Genomic DNA, 20,239 nt, shown 5'->3' with positions numbered 1-20,239 from the left:
GAGTCGACGGGGGAGCCTGCCTGCCATGTGTGGACCCGCGATAAGTACCTTTAAGTTCGAACTAAGATACTTCGACTTCAGCTACGTTATTCACGTAGCTGAAGTTGTGTATCTTAGTTCGAACTGGGGGCTTAGTGTGGACCAGCCCTTATTTAAGAACGTCATAACTTTCACTCTGCCCTAACAATGAACATAAGCAAGTTATTCTTATCAAGTACTAAGCAATGCACATTTCCTCACGACTGCACCTCTTCTGGGATATCCTATGGTGTCTCTGCTCATGGCAAAATTGGGAAGGGGGGAGATTTTGGCCAAGGACAATGGGCAAAACCCGACTTTTACAGGACATGTCCTGTCTTTTTAACATTTGCACAGCCGTAACAGGACTTTGATTCATAGGATTCTGCCTAAAAGATACATGCACAATGAACTGGCGGGAATCCAGCACATCCAGGGTGTGGCAGCCATACAAGGATTGGAACCTAGAGGTAGAAAGTTCCTAGGTATCTTGCTGGTTTTGACCACAAAATACCACCCAGCAGGGATCCTGCTGTTCCTTTCCCCATTGCAGGCACCGAAGCCTCACAGGCGTTGGGTTGGCCAGGGCTGTACCCTTGCTGTGTACTCCACATTTCAAGCCCTCTGCAGACACAGTGTGAAGTGTAAACAGTTCTCCACTCACCTGTCTGTGAATCCCTGTCCCTGTCACTCGCCCCAGTGCCTTGCTCATAATTCTGCTCCAAAGCAGGGTCACCTTCAGGATCAGACACTTCTCTGGCATCATCATAACCATCCCCTGGGACGTCTCCAGGCAAAGCAGGGGCATCTGACGTAAAGAAGTGATGTAATTAAGGGAATAGTCACAGTGAAGACATAATTAAACTACAAGCTGCAGATGCACCAGCCTCACTGGTCCCTGGGGATTTCTCAGCACTTAACTTCCACCTCAGGGTGGTAAGCAGAGCCCTCCTCTGGAACCTCATACTGGGGGGTTTACATATCACATTGATTTGATACATTTCAATAGCTGGTTGAGTGGATCCTAGAACTCCCAGCTGACAAGGGGGAGTTTTAGAAAGAGGTGACTGGGGTCTAGTCCAGAGGGATTGTTCCACAAGGCATTTGGTTAGAATCATCATGAATGTAAATGACTTGGAATTGTCCAGAGTTTGTTCCCGGCTTCCTAAACTTGACATGATTTTTAAAATGTCTTTTCAATGTGTTCTACTGATAAAGTTTACGCCATAAACTGCCATCAGTCTCCAATGTGCTGACACCACTGGGAGCTGAGACAGCTAATAAGGGTGCGAAATTGGCCCTTTGGTGTAAAATCTCTGTCCCACCCACCCCCAGTCACAGTGTGTCTGACACAGATGTATATAAGCTGCCATAGCTGCATGCCAAGAAAGGCTGGCAGGGAACATTGCTGTTATGTAAAGGTCTCTGCTTTGGTGCATTGTCTTTACAAATAGTGAGTAACCCTAGTGCTCACGGCAGTGAGGGTCCCAGGTCAGTGACCTGAGCCAAGTACCGTGTGGGCAGCTCCTGAGCAAACTGCTCCTTCCGTCCCTGCAAGCAGCCTCTATTTTGACCTAGGACATCACACGCTTCCCTACTCCTGGGCCTCCACACAGCTCTTGTAATGCACTTGGTCAGCGCCCCACGTTACGCCAATAGACAATACTGGTGGGTGAACTTTGTGGTTTTCTTAACAAACCACTATTGTCCCTTCTGGGAAATACAATTAGTTTTTCGTCAGGGTGACGTTGCTTCCAGGAGGCTGATTCACTGCTCACCTTGGCCGTCTGGAGTCTGGGAGACATCGTTCAAGGCAGGCTCCTCCACGTTATCGTAATCCAGCTGAGACCCCCCTGGGGAAGCTCCCTCTGGAACACCAAACACCACACTCAGCCCCTGGCACCAACAGCGTCTCTTTAGGTCAGGTGGACCTTATACTAGAGCTGTTTATCATGGCATGTGAGAGGAAAAGTCACAGGGAACCCATGGTGAGAAGGGCACAAGTCAGAGAACTACAGTGAAAAAGGAGTCCCAGAAATAACTAGGGGCCAATCCTGTCCCTGCAGAATCCAACAGCAGCTCTTTTATGTGTTTCAGTGGGAGCAGGATCTGGGCTTGTGCTGAGATAACAGTTTGGAACACGGGCGCTGCCAGGCCAGAGCTGGCCTGTGTGAATCCAGCTGATCTTTGCAGACAGGTTTGACTTTTCCTGTTACCCAGGGGACGGGGAACCTCCCCTCTGCAGGAATTAAAGCTCCCGCTGGGAGGTCACTGGCCTGATCCTTTGTGAGCTCCTGCTCTCCACTAGCCTCTCAGGCAGCCCAGGCCTCAGCTTGGCAGCGCTCCAGCTGCTCAGCAGAACTGGCTCATCTGCTCAGTGTCTCCTCCCCCAGACACAGGCTAAACGCCCACAAGGCCCAAATTCATGGACTCCCTTGAGAGCAGCTGGGGTAGAAATGCCGCACTGTTTATAACTAGAGATGGGCCCAGGTTGGGAAGTTCACATCCAGGGGTTTGTTTCAGCCTGTTATAGCGACCGGTGCCAGCTCCAAAACTGAGATCCAGAGCTGGGGTCAGAATCTGAAAATTCCCCCTCCCGCAATGTTCTGGTGGGTTTGGATCAGTGAATTTGGCTGAGCCCATCTGCAATTATTACACAAGACAATTTTCTCATCTCTCTTCCTCCACTGACACCTTCCATCAAAGAGACTGACACATCTCCTCCAGCTCCTCACCTGGGGAGGTCACTGGGAGCCAGTCCCCGGGGTGTGTGCTCAGGAGATGGTCACATGTTCTGTCATAACTATAAAGGGAAGGGTAACAGCCCTCCTGTGTACAATACTATAAAATCCCTCCTGGCCAGAGACTCCAAAATCCTTTTACCTGTAAAGGGTTAAGAAGCTCAGGTAACCTGGCTGACACCTGACCCAAAGGACCAATAAGGGGACAAGATACTTTCAAATCTTGGTGGGGGGAAGGCTTTTGTTTGTGCTCTTTGTTTTGGTTGTTGTTCACTCTTGGGACTAAGAGGGACCGGACATCAATCCATGATCTCCAAATCTTTCTGAACAAGTCTCCCATATTTCAAACTTGTAAGTAACAGCCAGGCAAGGTGGGTTAATTTTATCTTTGTTTTCTCAACTTGTAAATGTTCCTTTTGCTAGAGTGTTTATCTCTGTTTGCTGAAGCTTTGAACCTAAGGCTAGAGGGGGTTCCTCTGGGCTCTTTAAGTTTGATTGCCCTGTAAAGTTAGTTTCCATCCTGATTTTACAGAGATGATTTTTACCTTTCTTTCTTTAATTAAAAGCCTTCTTTTTAAGAACCTGATTGATTTTTCCTTGTTTTAAGATCCAAGGGGTTCTCGATCGGTGTTCACCAGGGGATTGGTGGCGGAGTCTCTCAAGGCTACCCAAGGAAGGGAGTTAGCACTTGGGAGTGGTGGCAGCAAAACCAGATCTAAGCTGGTAGTTAAGCTTAGAAGTTTTCATGCAGGCGCCCACATCTGTACCCTAAAGTTCAGAGTGGGGAAGGAGCCTTGACATGTTCCCATCCTGAGATTCTGACAGAAATCCTATTCAGTGGGATTAGACCCGACTGTGTAAAATGGGAACCGTGTGTGGGGAAATGGCTGCGATTACAGAAAGTGTCACAGAAATTCTGTTCTCTGCCCAGATTTGGGTCTCTCGGCCTAAGTCTGCCCCTCCCCCATTACCTTGTTCTGATCCAGGATCGTTTTCCACCTCGCTGTCCCCGGTGTAATACTGCAGCTTCGTCACTGAGTCATCTGAATAGGAGACTGGAGAGACAAGAACCAGAAATTCATCACAGTGAGAACAGCAGAGCTGTAGGACTGGGAACACATCCGGGGCCAGGGGCAGGATTTCCAGTCTCAGTCTATTCCTTCTTCTACGGGAGATGGTGACTCACAGGGACTCTGAGCGGTGAGAAGCTGACATAGACTCCCCAAGAGAAATATCCATGTTATTGAAGTAAATGTGACTGAGGGGATGCTACTATGTGACCTGAAAGATGCTGGGGTGAGTGAAGGGCACGTGTCTGGCTGCTGGTCCAGGGAAGTTCCACAATAGTCCTGGCCTCCTCAGCCACAGAGGGGACTCCTTCTTAAGGGTAAATACCCACCTCCCCCATGAATCAGTCAATCAGCTTTCCATGGTGTTTCCAGATTAGGCCAAGAAAGGCCCAGAGCAGAATCTGTGATTCACTGTAACCATTTTGTCAGTGGTGCTGGGGGATGCCCTGAGCATGTTCCTAGATCCCCACCACAGCACAGCCCTTGGGCAGGATGTTCCCATCAGACATTGAGACAAAATGGCAGAAAGGATAAAAGGGCCGTGACCCAAAGTCATTGAGGCTCTCCTGGGCTGAGCTCTCTGCTCCGGAGGCAGGAGGGAGCCGATCCAGCAGACCAGTGCTTGTGGTGGGAGGGGGGCACAGAACATCCCCTGCTCCAATGCTGCAGAGCAGTTTTCAAATGATAGTTTAGCCTGGCCCCAGACAGTCGCTTTCCTGACCCCTCACTGGTTCCATTCCAAAGCTGCAGGATGGGCAGAGTGACATTAACTGTTCCTAGAATTGGGACACTCAGTGTATGGTATGAAGGAAGCCCATCTCTATCAGTCTATTTGTGTATTTGGAATCACTGGGTGAAATTGACAGGAATTTGTGAAATGTTTCGGTGTTCCTGAATCTGCATTTTTCACCAAAACATTTTGCAGTGAAGACTTGTGCCCAGCGCCAGTGACAAGCTCACAGGGATGAAGCTGCAGTGATTTAACTCTGGGTCAGGGCCTCAGATGGAAAGGGCATTAGATAGCTGCTCCCTGTTAAGAGTGAGACACACAGACCTGAGCGACTGAACATCTCCTGCTTCTCTCTCATCAGGTTATAATCAATCTCCTCGTACACGGCCTCAGAGAAGGGATCCAAGGGTCTTCTGGAACCTGAAAACAAAGGGCAGGGTTTGTACAGGGTTATTGAAACCAGAGATGGGAAACACTATGGGATCATCCAGCCCCTACCCATGGGCCCAGTGTGAGCCTGAACCCTACAGCACATTCCCACTGCTGGAATTTATATGAGCCAGGGGACAGGGTTTCTTTCCACAACAACACTTTGATGATCGTTCCCAGGGTCTGTCAGGAAGCTTCCTCACATTCACCTTAGATGTTCCCTTTTTAATGTCATCCCATTATTCCGGGTTATTCCCCTTTGGAGCAGCTTAAATAATTCTTCCTGCACGCTGGTGTTAATCTGCAAAATGGTGATAACACTTTTTTTCATAGACTTAAGGCCAGAAGGGGCCATTAGAACATCTAGTCTGACCTTCTGTATAACACAGGCCACTGCATTTCACCCAGATACCCCTAGGTTTGAGCCCAAAGATGCACTTAGACTAAAGCATTTCAGTCCTCAGCAGAATAAGCTCTTGTGTGCGACAGGCAGAAATCAGGAGCGATTAAGGTACCACCAATGTCCCAGGCCCCTGCAATAGCAAGGAACTGACTAGGTGAGAGATGCCTAGATAATCCTGGCAGGCAATCCATGCTCCGTGGTTCAGAGGAAGATGAAAATCCCCTGAGGTCCCTTTTTGACAATCTGCCCTGGGGGAAAATTCCTTCCTGACCCCAAATCTGACAATCGGTTTGACACTGAGCACGTGGAAAAGACACACCTGCCAGATATCTTAGAAAGAGGTTTCTCTGAACCACTTCAAAGGACTGGTCCAGTCCATCCAATGTCATATCTCCATCTGTAGCTAATGTCTGATAATTCAGAAGAGGGCAAGAAACAAAACAAAGCAAAATAAAACAAAATATGGGGGCTTCCCAGAATTCTTTCCTGACCCCTGCAGGCGACTAGCTGAAGCCCTGAACCATGAAGTTTGATTATAGTAATTGTCTTACGGAAAAGTTGTGAATGTTACGTGTATGTTGATGGCAATCCCATTCTCGGTCTTCTTGCAAAGGAGCTGCTAGCTAATGTTTGTATAGTGTGTTATAAATGTCAAATCCCCTACAAGTGCCAGCTTTGAGTACAATACAGTATAATGCTCCTTTTGCGCATTTCTCCTTCCTAAGATTGTCTTTTCTACTGGATCACTCTCTTCACAACTATTTACCACAGCTCTATTTTTATACACTTTTTTCCGCTTAAAATATTTGCAATTTCTCTAGGTTCCTTTTCCATGATGTCTCTACTCATGATATTCAGAATCCCTCCCTGTGACAGATACTGCAACTCCAGGCAGTATCTTTGGGAAACACTATATTAAAGCTATGAATGGTTTATGTTCCACTGTATGTGGGAGGGTTCCCACAGCTCCTCCAGGAAGAAAAAAACAGTGTGTGTGTTTGTTGGGGCCGGAGGGGGTGATTAAGGTGAATCACTGAGTTTGTAAACAACTCCAGAAAGGTAACAACCTTCAGGGTGGTTTACACAGACTGGTTCAAACTGGGTTACCAGAGACAAAGAGACAAAGAAAGACTTCTGGTATGAAAGGCTGAGTTTATACAGACTCAGGGCCTTCATTTTGATTCAGCAAATGGGCAGGACCTTCTGTCCACGGGGATCCCAACACTGAATAGTTGGAGGGATGTTGGTCTCCCAGACTGCCCATGAGGAAGACGGGTGAATTCTGGTATGTTCAGCAAGTGTGAAGGAATGTTTATTGTTTTTAATGTTTTCTCTGTCATACTTTTATCCTAATAATAAGGTGTAGTTTGCTGAGAGAGAGCTGGGTGATAACTTGTAACTGCTGGCAATACACTGCTCATAGCCCTTGGGGAGAACGCACAGCATGGGGGCTGGCCTGTAAGCAGACTGGTTTGCTGGGGGTATCACAGTGGAAGGCAGGGGGCTGTGCAGTATTAAAAACCCCTGGCCACAAGGAGGTGGGACAGGGGGTTTCCACCCAGTGACAGGTGGCGTCTGGAGGCCTGAGCAGACACTCCTGGAGTGGATCTCCGGAGGGTTGGGGGGATACAGATGCAGCTTCTCTGAAACTGTGACGCTCACTAGCTAGTATCATCTCCAGATTTCATGTCTGGGCTGTTCCACTGCCAGACAGGTAATGAAATATTAAATGAGAGAGGAGTTAACAGGCCCCCTCGTCCACCCCACCCAGCCTGGAATCGCCCCTCACCCTCACACCCTGCAGCCCCCCTGCTATTCATATATTCATAGATTCTAGGGCTGGAAGGGACCTCGAGAGTTCATTGAGTCCAGTCCCCTGCCCTCATGGCAGGACCAAATACTGTCTAGACCATCCCTGATAGACATTTATCTAACCTACTCTTAAATATCTCCAGAGATGGAGATTCCACAACCTCCCTAGGCAGTTTATTCCAGTGTTTGACCATCCTGACAGTTAGGAACTTTTTCCTAATGCCCAATCTAAACCTCCCTTGCTGCAGTTTAAGCCCATTGCTTCTTGTTCTATCCTTAGAGATTAAGGTGAACAAGTTTTCTCCCTCCTCCTTATGACACCCTTTTAGATACTTGAAAACTGCTATCATGTCCCCTCTCAGTCTTCTCTTTTCCAAACTAAACAAACCCAATTCTTTCAGCCTTGCTTCATAGGTCATGTTTTCTAGACCTTTAATCATTCTTGTTGCTCTTCTCTGGACCCTCTCCAATTTCTCCACATCTTTCTTGAAATGCGGTGCCCAGAACTGGACATAATACTCCAGTTGATGCCTAACCAGCACAGAGTAGAGCGGAAGAATAACTTCTCGTGTCTTGCTCACAGCACACCTGTTAATGCATCCGAGAATCATGTTTGCTTTTTTTGCAACAGCATCACACTGTTGACATATATTTAGCTTGTGGCCCACTATAACACCTAGATCCCTCTCTGCCGTACTCTTTCCTAGACAGTCTCGTCCCATTTTGTATGTGTGAAACTGATTGTTCCTTCCTAAGTGGAGCACTTTGCATTTGTCTTTATTAAACTTCATCCTGTTTACCTCAGACCATTTCTCCAATTTGTCCAGATCATTTTGAATTATGACCCTGTCCTCCAAAGCAGTTGCAACCCCTCCCAGTTTGGTATCATCTCAAACTTAACAAGTGTACATTCTATGCCAATATCTAAGTCGTTGATGAAGATATTGAACAGAGCCGGTCCCAAAACAGACCCCTGCGGAGCCCCACTTGTTATATCTTTCCACAGGATTGGGAACCATTAATAACTACTCTCTGAGTATGGTTATCCAGCCAGTTATGCACCCACATTATAGTAGCCCCATTGCAGAGGCATTTCACACAGTGACACCAATCCGGACCCACCTCTGCGCTGTGCCCTGGCACTTCGCACTTGCGCCCCCAGGATGATTAAGACCAGGCAGAGCAGGGCCCCCAGGATAATGCAGACGACCACGGGTGCCATGACTCTCCCACTGTCAGTCGGAGGGCGGCGCGGGGGAGCTGGATGGAAATGAACATGCAACAGGGAGAGATTAACCTGTGAGCATTGGAGGAGGGGGGGTCATGGGGAGCTCCCCAGTCAGTCATTGCACGGCCCAGGACAGCAGGGTAATGGGCTGGGACAGTCTGTGAACCATGGGGGCAGCTCACAGGCTGCTGTTTAAATCATGGGCCCTGCCCTGTCAGCTGGAACCAGAAGACAGGAATCCTCTGGCTTTAGCAGGGCCTGCAGCTCCCACCCGGGTGTCCTTCGCCCTCAGATTTCATAGGCCATGGAAAGGAGCTCCTTCCCTCAGGCTGCAGCTTGCAGCTCCTCCTCTGTGACCCTGCAACAGGGAAATTTAACTCTTGATGGGAGGAGGGGGATGCTTTCACTGGGGTATTTGGAGAATCTGTCCTCTCTGTCAGATCTGCAAAGGGAAAGGGAGGAGAGTTGGAGGTTGGAGCGAGGGGGAGGTGACATGCTTGTTACCGGGGGAATGTCCCTTCTGAGAGTCCCTGGTTGTCTCCATCTGTCACCTCCACAAACTCCATCACAGCAGCACAGGGCCTGTTTGTTAGTGATTTAGAGTCCAAGTCCTTTGTGCTCTGTACAGCGATGAGGACTTTAGTTACAAACCAGCACACTGAGGTCTGTGATGGATGCAGGGGTTATGTGGGCTGATGTTTGAGTCAATCTGACCCCACAAAGGTCCCACCCCACAGCATCCATGATGCTCCTGCACACAGGAGATGGGAAGGCCTGGTCTGGGACCAAAGGGATGGGGGGCAGAGGCTGATCCATCCTCCTCCCTGAAAATTACAGCATGTAGCAGAAACATCTCCTGTCACTCACCTGAGCAATTCACAGCAGCATCTTCCTTATGACCACAGTTGCTCTCACCCCAGGGCTTGGCAGGACAGTCCCAGAGAGATGACTCTGTCCCTCTGCAGTTCACCGTCTCCACCCAGATGGGACCAGTCCCCTCACCGAATGCAGCCTCGCCCGGGGCAGATACAGCAGATCCACAGCCCAGTAGTTTACACACAACGTTAGCATCTGCCATGTCCCAGGAGTCATCACAAACTGTTCCCCAGGAGCCACGGTACCAAACCTCCACTCTCCCCGAGCATCCGTCCTCTCCTTCCACGACACGTAACTTCTCCTGGTCTGAAAATGCAGAAACCTCACATGTTACTGGGACAGCTGGGAAAGTCCTTAGGGTCCAAGGGTGAGACACAGAGAAGCAGAGATACCTGTGCAACTTGGAGAGTTCGGGCATTCGGCAAACAGGGTCTGAGTTGGTTTTGCTTTTTTTCCTATGGAGGGAAAAAGCTGAGGTCAATGCACTGGGTTGTGTGTGTGATGTGGGAGTAGAATTTATCTGTATTTTAAACCCCTAATTTCAGCACTGTATGAACTGAAATGTGAACTCTGGGTCATTTCATACCTAATTAATTTACTATTCAGCTGTTACTCAGACACACAGGCCAACATTGATTAAGTTCCATGTTTGTTGTTAATCAGACAAATGCTTATTCCTGTAAAACATCATGAAAATATGTATGTATACTGTGTTGAGAATTTAAATCTGCCTACACTGAGATGTGAACAACAAGTTCTATCCTAACCCTTCAATTAATAAAACACATCGTGTACATGTGTGTTTGCATGCACGCATGCAGGTAGTTTCAGAATTACCAGTGCAAGAAATATGGGTCTCTTCTGCTCGGTTATCACAGGACTTTGGATCCCAGGGCTCTGACGGGCACTGCCAGAGGGAGCTGTGCTGCTCACTGCATACAATATGGTCCAGCCATGTGGGACCAGAACCTGCTCCATATTCAAATTCTCTTTCAATCTGCCCTCCATCTCCACAGTTCAGCTGTTTGCAGACAATTGCTGCGGCGTCTCCAGACATCTGATTGGAGCAAACACTGCCCCACGTCCCATTGTAGAAAACCTCCAGCCGCCCAGCACAGTCACTGTCGCTCACCAGCCTCAGATCTGTGAACTCTAGAAGGAAATGCACAAAAAGGGAATTTAAATCGTCTGATTCTGAAATGAACTGGGGAGTGAAGAGAGAAATCTCAGTGATTGCTAACGATCCTGTGCATCATTCTGCAGGAGCTACTGCTAGAGAACCACTCCAAGAATGAGAGATTCTTTTGCACACCACATGCCCCTTAGAAATACAGTGGGCATCTCTGGAAGGCCACCATTTACCAGCAGCTACATTCAGATTGTAATGATAAAGGCGGGGAAGCATTGTGACATTGGCAGGCCAGATGCCAGCTCTTGTTCAGGCTGCAGCTGAGAACCTACAATCTCATAGCAGGAGACCAGGCCAGGTCACCTGTATGTTAGTTTTGCTCAAAACAGGTATTAGTCTTGTAAGAATGTATTTAGTGTTTAGACTCTATGAAATGGTGGCTAGTTGCTGCAGGCATTAATCTCACTTGTAATGCCTGTGGTCCATGCTACAAGAAAATATGTAAGTTTTGCTTTATAACTGAACATGTTTGCTCTGAACTTGTGAACTCAGGCACGAAAATGATCCCCCCATCCATCCCCTGCATGTAGTACATGCAGAAGGCCTCATCCCATCCCTTTGAAGGCTGGAAGGGGGAAATAAAAATAGCAGATGTGAAGATTGTTCATCTTTTTGGCTGTTTGAACTGTGACAGGGCTAGAGACACCAAACTGAAGCCAGAGACCCCAAGGGGTTACTCCTGGGTCAGCGCTGAAGGACATTTGAAATTGACAGATCACTACAACTCTGTCACTCCTAGGATGTAAATGGTAACTCATTTGTGTGTAGATGTTTGCTTGCTTTAACTGTTTGAATAACCCTTTTATGTGGGGAGGGATAGCTCAGTGGTTTGAGCATTGGCCTGCTAAACCCAGGGTTGTGAGTTCAATCCTTGAGGGGGCCACTTAGAGATCTGGGGCAAAATCAGTACTTGGTCCTGCTAGTGAAGGCAGGGGGCTGGACTTGATGACCTTTCAAGGTCCCTTCCAGCTCTAGGAGATGGGAGATCTCCATTTCTTTTTCCTAGTTAATAAACCTGTATATAGTTTGTTACAGGATTGGCTACAGGCATTGTCTTTGTTGTAAGATCCAGGGTACCAACTGATCTGAGTAAGTGACTGGTCTCTTGGGACAGGAAGAAACCTGAATGTGGTGTGATTTTTGGTGTAAGTGACCAATTATCACTAAGTCCAGTTTGTCTGGGTGACAGCATAGACTGGAGAGTCTAAGGGGACTGTCTGTGGCTCCATAGTAAGATAGATACAGTAATACAGGACTAAGTTCCCTCTAAGCTGTGCAGCCATGTGTACGCACAGCAGGCTATCAAAGGCCACATAGGCGCACAGCCAGAGGGGCCTGGACTGGAGAAGCACCTCTTCCCCAGCGCCAGAGCTGCCACAGTGGGGAGAGGTGTCTCTCCCTGGCCGAGGGCTGCTGCAGCAAGAGAGGGCTTGGGGGAGGTCTCTTCCCGCTGCAGCCCCACGGCAGCCTGCACCACATAGCCCACACCCCCATGGCCCCACCCCATCCACGGCCCCACCTGATAGCCCACACCCCTAGCCGGAGCTCTCATCCCCCCGTATATTTCTAAATCTCTGCCCCAGCCCTGAGCCGCCTGCCACACTCCAATCCCCTTGGCCCCAAACCCGACACACATCACCTCTATACTGGTGCACATAACAAAATCCATTCCGCACATGGATGTAAAAAATTAGAGGGAACATTGGTCCAGAAGTTCACATCTGTTACTGTTGTGGTGAAAAGCGACAAAGAGTCACCTTATAGACTAACAGACGTGTTGGAGTATAAGCTTTCGTGGGTGAATGCCCACTTCGTCAGACGCATGTGGTGTTTCTTGGTGAAATCTACTTATAGACACACCACCAGTTCGGGGTGTTGCCTTGTTTCTCACCATCTGTGCTGAGGTGGGCACTCAGTGCCGTGAGCCGCTCCAGACAGCGTAACAGGGATCATGAGATCAAATAGTTTGACCTTCTGTAAAACAGCTCATAGAGCCTAATAACTTGAGTCTGACTTAAGCATCACTTCCAGAAAGGCATCCGGTCTAGACAGGAAGACTTCAAGAGATGCAGAATGCACCATTTCCCTGGTAGTTTGTTCTGATGGTTAATCACCCTCCCTGTTAAAAACCTGGGCCTTATTTCTGATGTGAATTTGTCTGGTTTCAGCTTCCAGCCATCGACTCTTGTTCTGCCTTCCTCCATTAGATTAAAGAGCCCTTTAGTAAGCGTATGTTCTCCTTGTGATGGAATTTATGTACTGTAATCAAGTTACATCTTGATCGTTTTGATAAGCTGAACAGATTCAGCATCTTAAATCTCTCACCGTAAGGCTTTTCTTCATGCCCTCAGATCACTTTTGTGGCTCATCTCTGCTCCCTCTCCAATTTCTGTGGACATCAGAACTGGACACAGTATTCCAGTATCTGGCTCACCATTGCCATATACAACAGTTACATTTAGTCCCCTCTCCTACTCACTGCTTCCCTGTTTATACATCCAAGGTTCACATTAGCCCGTTTTGCCACAACATGGCACTGGGACATGGGAGCTCATGTTCAGTTATTTCTACATTACGACCCCACATGCTTTTCCGTCACTGCTTTCCATGATTCTGTCTCCTTCAGACACCTGAGATGCAGCATTCTAACGTTAGGGAAATCTTGCAATATCTCCAATATCTCTGGGTGGGAGATGTGGACTTTCTAATGGTAACCCTGGTAGGTAGTTACACAAGGGAAAGGGAGGCAGAAACAGTCAGGGAGAGTATCATTCTCAGCGATCTCCTTAAACATCTGCCCCCTCCATTATATTGCCTGGTAACCAGGTTCACGTGAGCATTCACAGAACAGACCTGAGCAGAGAACTCCTGCGTCCTCTTTGTGTCTGCAGTTGTGCTGGCCCCAGCCCCTGGAAGGACACGCCCAGAGATCGGATTCCTTCCCAGAACAGTTCACATCATCCAGCCAGATCTGCCCAGATCCTTGCCCGTAATGAGCAGAGACAGTTGCACTGATGGCATGTCCACATCCCAGCTGTTTGCAAACGACATTGGAGTCCGGTAGGTCCCAGAAATCATCACAGACTGTCCCCCAGCTGCCGCTGTAATAAATCTCCACTCTCCCAGCACAGCGACCTGCCCCATTCACCAGTCTGATCTGCCGGCTCCCTGCAGGGATAGATCCCAGCTGTTAATATGTATTTTCCTACTGAACAGAGAATGTTTGTGAGATCTGGAAATGAATCACCTGAACAAACGACACCGACATCTGCAGCGATTCGTGCCTGGGCTGACTCAGACGTGGAGTTGTCACAGAGAGTCAGACGAGTCTCATTTCCTGCACAGTGGACCTTCCCAACCCCACGGGGCCCGTTCCTTGCTCAGACTTAGAGGGGTTATAAGCTTTCTCAGCGACTCCACACTGGAGCTGTCTGCACACCACGCTGGCATCGTTCATGTCCCACTGGTCATCCAGCACTCTGCCCCATGCACCACGGAGGGAAATCTCTACTCTCCCGTCACACCGGCTCTCTCCATTCAGTAGTCTGAGTGATTCAGAGCGACCTGGGCTCAGGAAAGATGGGAAATACACTGAATAATACTCTCTGTTATACACTAGAAATAATACAGAGTGTGCATGAAATTATGGACTGTTTCTCAATAAGAAGATATAAGCCAGTGATCAGAATGTGTCACAATGTTAAAGGGAACAACCTCTGTCAAAAAACACTTATTGTTTTGAATCTATAAATGGAAGGTGCTATAAGGATTGTAAAACTCTGAGCTTGACACAAGGGCTTGCTAGCAGACCCTGTAAATGAGTGAGCGAGAGAATTCCTGCAGTTTACTGATTGGGAAAATAGTCTCTGTGTGTGGTGGTGGAATGGCTGCTGAGGTTTGTAGTCACTTTATTCAGCTTTAAATGACTGGAAGCCAGTGAACGGTGTCTGCACAAGCATTTTACAGGTGGGTCGTAAATGATTTAGTCAAGTTCCTTGAGGGAATTGGCCAATGGAAGAGCAGGGTTCATCCTGGTCAGGAACAGGTTATTGTTGGCAAATTCCCTTAGTTCCCTCTGATCTTTGCTCAGTAGGTGGCAACTTTCTTGGTTCCCCTGTGTCCAGTGCAGGAGCTCCTAGTGTTAGATAGTTCCTGGCACTGGTGGTTCTGACTGGAGCTGTCCCCTGAAGTGTGGTGTCATCTCTGAGTCCAGTGTGAGATTCCAGCTGATGAATACACACCACACTAAGCAGGTTGTGTGTGGGACAGGGAAGGGGACGTTCTCCATTGGTGAATATTGTGACTCCCTTGGGATGTGAATCTGAGTCTTTGTGTGCGTCTCAGAATCAGTGAGTTCTATAGCAAGGTGGTAAGTTAGGAATTACTCACCGAATTCAGACCCAGGTGCAGCCAGGAGAGACTGACAATATTAAAAGACAACAGCAGGGTCAGTGCAGGGGACACCCACTGACTGTGTCAGGTACAGTATGTACTAGTATGGCGACCTGACAGGTGCAGTGTGTGTGCACTGGAACCAAACAGCTGAAGGATCTTGGTAGCCAAATAACATTTCAAGGCTAAGAGTGAAATCCTGGCCCCACTGAAGGCAGTGCTAAAACCTCCTTTGACTTCAACGGAGCCAGGAGTTCGCCCTAAGACTGGAGCAGGAGAATGCCTGTGTATAACTAGTGTAGTGCACAGGTGTAGCCATGGTGGGCTGTGGCCCACCCAGTTAGCATCCAGGCCCACCTAAATCTGGGCCAAAGCCCCCGAATCCACAGGCTGGGACTCCCATCCCTGGCTCGATGTCCATCTGCCTGGCTGTGTCTTTCTCCAGCTTCCCTGGTCTGTGGCCCCAGCACTAGCCCCGTGGAGAGTGTGCCTTGTGGGGGTAGGGGTGGTTGAAATGCAGGGCTAGTGCTGGGGCCGGAGACTGGAGCAGCAGCTCCTGGCACCGGCAGGAAAGGGACGCAGTTGGGCTGACAGACACCGAGTCAGGGTTGGGAAGGGTGGGTGGAGCTCGATCCCCGGCGGGACCCCCCTTCACCACAAGGGCACGCCTAGGTGACCAGAAGTCCTGATTTTATAGGGATAGTCCTGATATCTGGGGCTTTTTCTTATATAGGCGCCTATTACCTCCCATCACCTGTCCAATTTTTCACATTTGCTATCTGGTTACCCTAGGCATGTCCCACAGCCTGTGTGCCCTGGGCAGCCCCAGCTTTGGGTACCTGCTGAGCGGAAAGGGCCGGCTGGAAGGAGTGGAGGGAGGCAATCCCCCTCCCTCCTGCCCCCTCCCAAGGGCACTGGATCCCTCCTACACCCCTCCCTCTGCCCCTCCTGTCATTGCCCACCCCCTGAAAGCTGGGGCCCACCCAGGTTTCCTGTCCTAGCTATGCCACTAGTGTGGTGTGAGGGTAGAGAGTAGATTTGGGGCTTTCCGAGGAGGCTTATGGATATAACTGGGTACCATAGCCCCTCAGGAAGGCCAGATGGGATCATGGCAGATGGAGTTCGTACGGAAGGGACCAGGTGTTTTTCCTTAGACGGGATTCTCCTTTCAGCAACTGTAGGGAGAAATCAGCATCTTCATGTGCTGAGGAGTTCCCTCCGAGAACCGGGGTATGGGCTGGGTAGGTAGTTAGGAGAGGCTGGGCAGGGCTGCAGGGAATTCAGTTAGGAATGCAGGTAGCAGCCTCTGTGAGGTGAATTGTCCCCAAGGTACAAGGGTATCAGCTGTGAAGAGGAGAGTTGACATCTGTTGAGAGTGCTGGGCAGGGCGCTATAGGCTTAGTCATGGTTTGTAATGGCACCAGTGATTCTGGGCTCTGTGGGAGACAGTCCTGGAAGCTACGTGTCCATTATTTGGAAGAAGGTTGAAATCCAGGGCTTCTGCAGTAGGTTTCTCTGTAAGGATCTCAGTTACAGCCAGGCAAGAAGCCCTATGAAGACTATGTACATGGATGAGAAGCTGGGGCAGAGAGGGGAACTGAAACTTCATTAAGCAGGAGGGATCCCTTTGGTGAGGGGAGAAGCAGATGATCATAATGGCCTCTTTGGGTCTTAAAATTCTATGGCTCTATAGACCCAATGGTGAGCTGGAGCTGGTTCGCACCGGTTCGCGGGGACTGGTTGTTAAATTTAGAAGCCTGTTTAGAACCGGCTGTTAAAGGGCTGGGCATGGTAAGGGGTCTGGCTGGAGCTGGGAGGAGGGGTTGGATAAGGGGCAAGGAGTGGTTGGAGGGGGCGGAGGTTCTGGGGGGGCGGTCAGGTGACGGGGAACGGGGGGGTTGGGGCTTCCCCAGGTGGCAATTGAAAGTGTCTGCGGCACCCAGCAGCGGCTGGAGCTCCAGGCCCTTTAAATTGCCGCCAGAGCCCCACCGCCGCTACTCCAGGGCTCCGGCAGCTATTTAAAGGGCCAGGGCGGTAGAAGCAGGGGAGCCGTGGGCCCTTTAAATAGCCCCTGGAGCCCTGCTGCCGGAGCCCTGGGGTAGCAACAGCAGCAGCTGAGAACTCCTGGAAGCTACGTGTACATTGTTAGGAAGAAGATTGAAATCCACAAGTGAACCAGATTGGCTGGCCATTACAATAAAGGTTTCTAGTGAATTATTTTTCCTGCTGGGCCCTGGCCACATTCAGTGCCCAGGATGAATAAATTGCCTGTACAATCCCTGCCTCATTCACTTTAGAAATTGGAAGGCCTGTAGAGAATGAGCAGGGGAGCGCAGGAAGAACTAGGATGATCTTGTTAAGAGCAGTGACCGTCATTCAGTAGAGCTCAGTTCTGTTCCTGCCTCTGCCACAGACTTCACAGGTGATGCTGAGCAGGTCTCTTAAGCCAGTTTTTATGGGGTCTGATTAGCAGAAGTACTGAACACTCACAACTGCCGCTAGGGTCAAGACAAGCTGTGGCTGATCAGTTCTTCTGCAGTTAGGCAGTGTGGGCGGGTGGAACGAGCACAGGGCTGTGAGTCAAAACACTTAGTTTTATCCTATCGCTGCTGCTGACTCACTGGGTGGCCTTGGGCAAGTCACTTTGCTTTTCTCTCTCAGTTTCACCAGCTGTAAAATGAAGCTAATAATAATACGTTACCACCTGCTTTAACACTTTACAGAAATGGTGAGTACTCTGAAGAATCAAGGGTCTCAGGTTGGTGCCTAATCACTCCAGATAAGTAGCGAGTTTGGAAGTTTGGCTTTAATCATTGTATGTAAAATTTTCAAAAGCAGCTAAATGATGTAGGAGCCTAAATGCCATTTTCAGAAGTGACTTAGGCAGCAAGATGGAGAAGTCTGCATGGTTCTTAGGCTCCTACATTATTGAAGAAAATGGGATTTAAGTCCCTAAGTCACTTAGGCACTTTTGAAAATGTTATTCTTGGGCTTCTATATGCCTAAGTCACTTTTGAAAGGGACATCATAAGAGTCTGCTATCTCCCAGGGTGTTAGGAAGACAAATTCATTAATGCTTGCAGTGCAGTCTGATATGACGCTGACGAGCATCATGAAGAAATTAATAATTCTGTATTCAGTGCAGTGTTTGTATGGTACGTATAGTGAGTAAGGCCCTGGGTCACAGGTTGAATGATAAGGATAAAAAGAAATATTCTACAGCTCCTTCAGCCCCTGATCACCATCCTCCCCGTGCACTAAAGGAGGCAGGAGCTGGTGGGATGGAGGGGAATAATAGGACATGTACATGCAATTAGACTGTGTCATAATGGATATGCACAAGGGAGGGCAGCGGGGGCTCAATTAACATTGCATGGGTAACCTTAACTGTGATATTTCCTAATTCTTGTGCATTTGGCTTTGACTAATAACACTGTTTAATTTTGTAATGTTTTAATGTAAGGTAAATATTGGAGCTGGTCAACAACCCAACATTCTTCCTGTTAAGTATGATAATGCAGTATTTCAACTTTTAAACACATCCAAGAGACTGGGATGTGGAAATGGAATGAGAATTTTTGTTTAGATTCTAACTAAAATGTTGATTCATTTTAACTTTTTGAAAATGAAAAATTCAATTTTCCTTTTCATATTTGGGTTTACAAGTTTTCCCCCTTTCTCCCTGTTTCTATTTTTTCATCTTTTCTTCCACTGTAAAAAGTTAGAAAAAAATTAAAAAGTATAAGAAAGCAGGGGGGAAATCTTTTTGATTTTTTTTTTCAACTGGAAAAGTGTGAAAAAAGTTAGAAAACACCAAAGTGAGATAAAGTGTTACTGTCTCTGTGGCATGCTACCAAAAATATCCTCAGGAACTCAAATGAGAGAAGAGAAATGTTTATTTTCAGCAGTTTATAATTCAGCCAAACCTGGAAGGGATTTCCCTGCACTAGGGGCAGGCACCTCCCTAACCCCAGCATTACTCCTTCCCAAATTCCAAAGGCCTGCTGCAAACAGTGAAGGCATAAAATCTTCTCAAGAAGGTGTAGAGAATATTTTATAATAGAAAGTGTGAAGCAACCTCCATATTGGGAATTGCTACTAGCTCCCCCTCTAATTACTATAGCAGTGATTTAGAGAAGGATGAGGACAGTAAATTGGTGACATTTATGAAACCCAAAGGACAAAGTGCTGCCCCTGCTCCACTGCCCTGCGTAAGGACAGAGTTGCTGATGTTTTTACTGGAGAATCCAGGGCATTCCCGGGTCATCACTATTCTTTTTGTGATAATATTTACTTTAATTTTATCTTTAATACATTTATTATTATTATATGTGTTTTAGGATCTAGCTCCCCCTCCCCTTGCTGTGCCCTGAGGTTCCCCTGCTCTAGGGTCAGTGTCACATACTGAGGAGCAGGTGTCCTTAATCCAGCATTACACTTACCTGAGCAAATCACACTGGCATCATTGTCATGGGAGCACTGAGAGGCCCCCAGGGCAGTAACAGGGCAATGGCCCAAATGGGGTTCAGTTCCTTTACAGTGAAATGTGTCTGTCCAGACAGAGCCATTTCCCCTCCCAAAATACCCTCCTCCTGGGGCTGATAAAGCAAATCCGCAGTCGAGCTGATGACAGAGAACGTTGGCATCCGGTAAATCCCAGCGTGAGTCACAGAGGGTTCCCCAGGCACCACGAACCTGGATCTCCACCCTCCCTGCGCACTCTGAGCTGCCGTTCATGAGCCGGACCCCTGTGTGCCCTGGGGAGAAGAGAGAAGGGGTTTAGAGAGGGAGTCTTGGAGCTATTTTATACCAAATAGTTAAAGAAAGGAAAGTCAGGGGGGATTTGATCCAATTCTAGTTATCTTGGATCTTTTGTGTTTTATGAGAAGCTGGTGCCATCCTATTACCCTAGCTCTCTACACAGTGAAATCAGTATATTGCATCACCCTAATCTAAAATTCACATCACTGGGATTTTAAAGACTTGGCACTGAATTCTTACCTGAGCATATGGCTCCAGCATCATTTGCGTGTGAGCATGTCTGACTGATGTTCAATATCCTGGGACAGTACGCATGGTGGGACTCATTTCCCGCACACTGGAACACTTCAGTCCACACTGGTCCATGTCCTTCTCCAAAGTGAGCTCCTCCTGGGATAGACAGAGCTGTTCCACATTGTAGTTCATTACAGATAACGTTGGCAGCTTTGAGATCAAAGTGGGCATCACAGACTGTGGTCCATGTTTCCCCATCTCTTATTTCGACACGTCCGGAACAGGCACTATGCCCTCCAACCAGCCAGGGCTTAATGTGTCCTAGAAATTCAATGGAGCAGGAATTTACAAAGGGG

The 20,239-nt window shown here is 48.3% G+C and overlaps 1 protein-coding gene across 1 annotated transcript in view; it reads right to left on the bottom strand.

The window, feature by feature from the left end:
• The window catches only part of LOC117873241 (antigen WC1.1-like), a 55,615-nt gene extending 35,428 nt beyond the window's left edge, over window positions 1-20,187 (bottom strand). Inside the window, 13 exon segments of the mRNA XM_034762430.1 lie at window positions 683-826; window positions 1,797-1,886; window positions 3,731-3,814; window positions 4,884-4,979; window positions 8,326-8,463; window positions 9,299-9,613; window positions 9,700-9,762; window positions 10,145-10,459; window positions 13,350-13,664; window positions 13,744-13,857; window positions 13,860-14,060; window positions 19,331-19,645; window positions 19,890-20,187. Coding sequence (XP_034618321.1) covers window positions 683-826; window positions 1,797-1,886; window positions 3,731-3,814; window positions 4,884-4,979; window positions 8,326-8,463; window positions 9,299-9,613; window positions 9,700-9,762; window positions 10,145-10,459; window positions 13,350-13,664; window positions 13,744-13,857; window positions 13,860-14,060; window positions 19,331-19,625 — 2,170 coding nt within the window. The 5' untranslated portion in view covers window positions 19,626-19,645; window positions 19,890-20,187.
• Between the last annotated feature and the right edge of the window lie 52 nt (window positions 20,188-20,239).

The sequence above is a fragment of the Trachemys scripta genome, chromosome 1 (genome assembly GCF_013100865.1).
Source record: "Trachemys scripta elegans isolate TJP31775 chromosome 1, CAS_Tse_1.0, whole genome shotgun sequence".
In the NCBI taxonomy this organism is placed as follows: domain Eukaryota; kingdom Metazoa; phylum Chordata; order Testudines; family Emydidae; genus Trachemys; species Trachemys scripta.
This window is presented reverse-complemented; position numbering and strand designations above follow the sequence as displayed.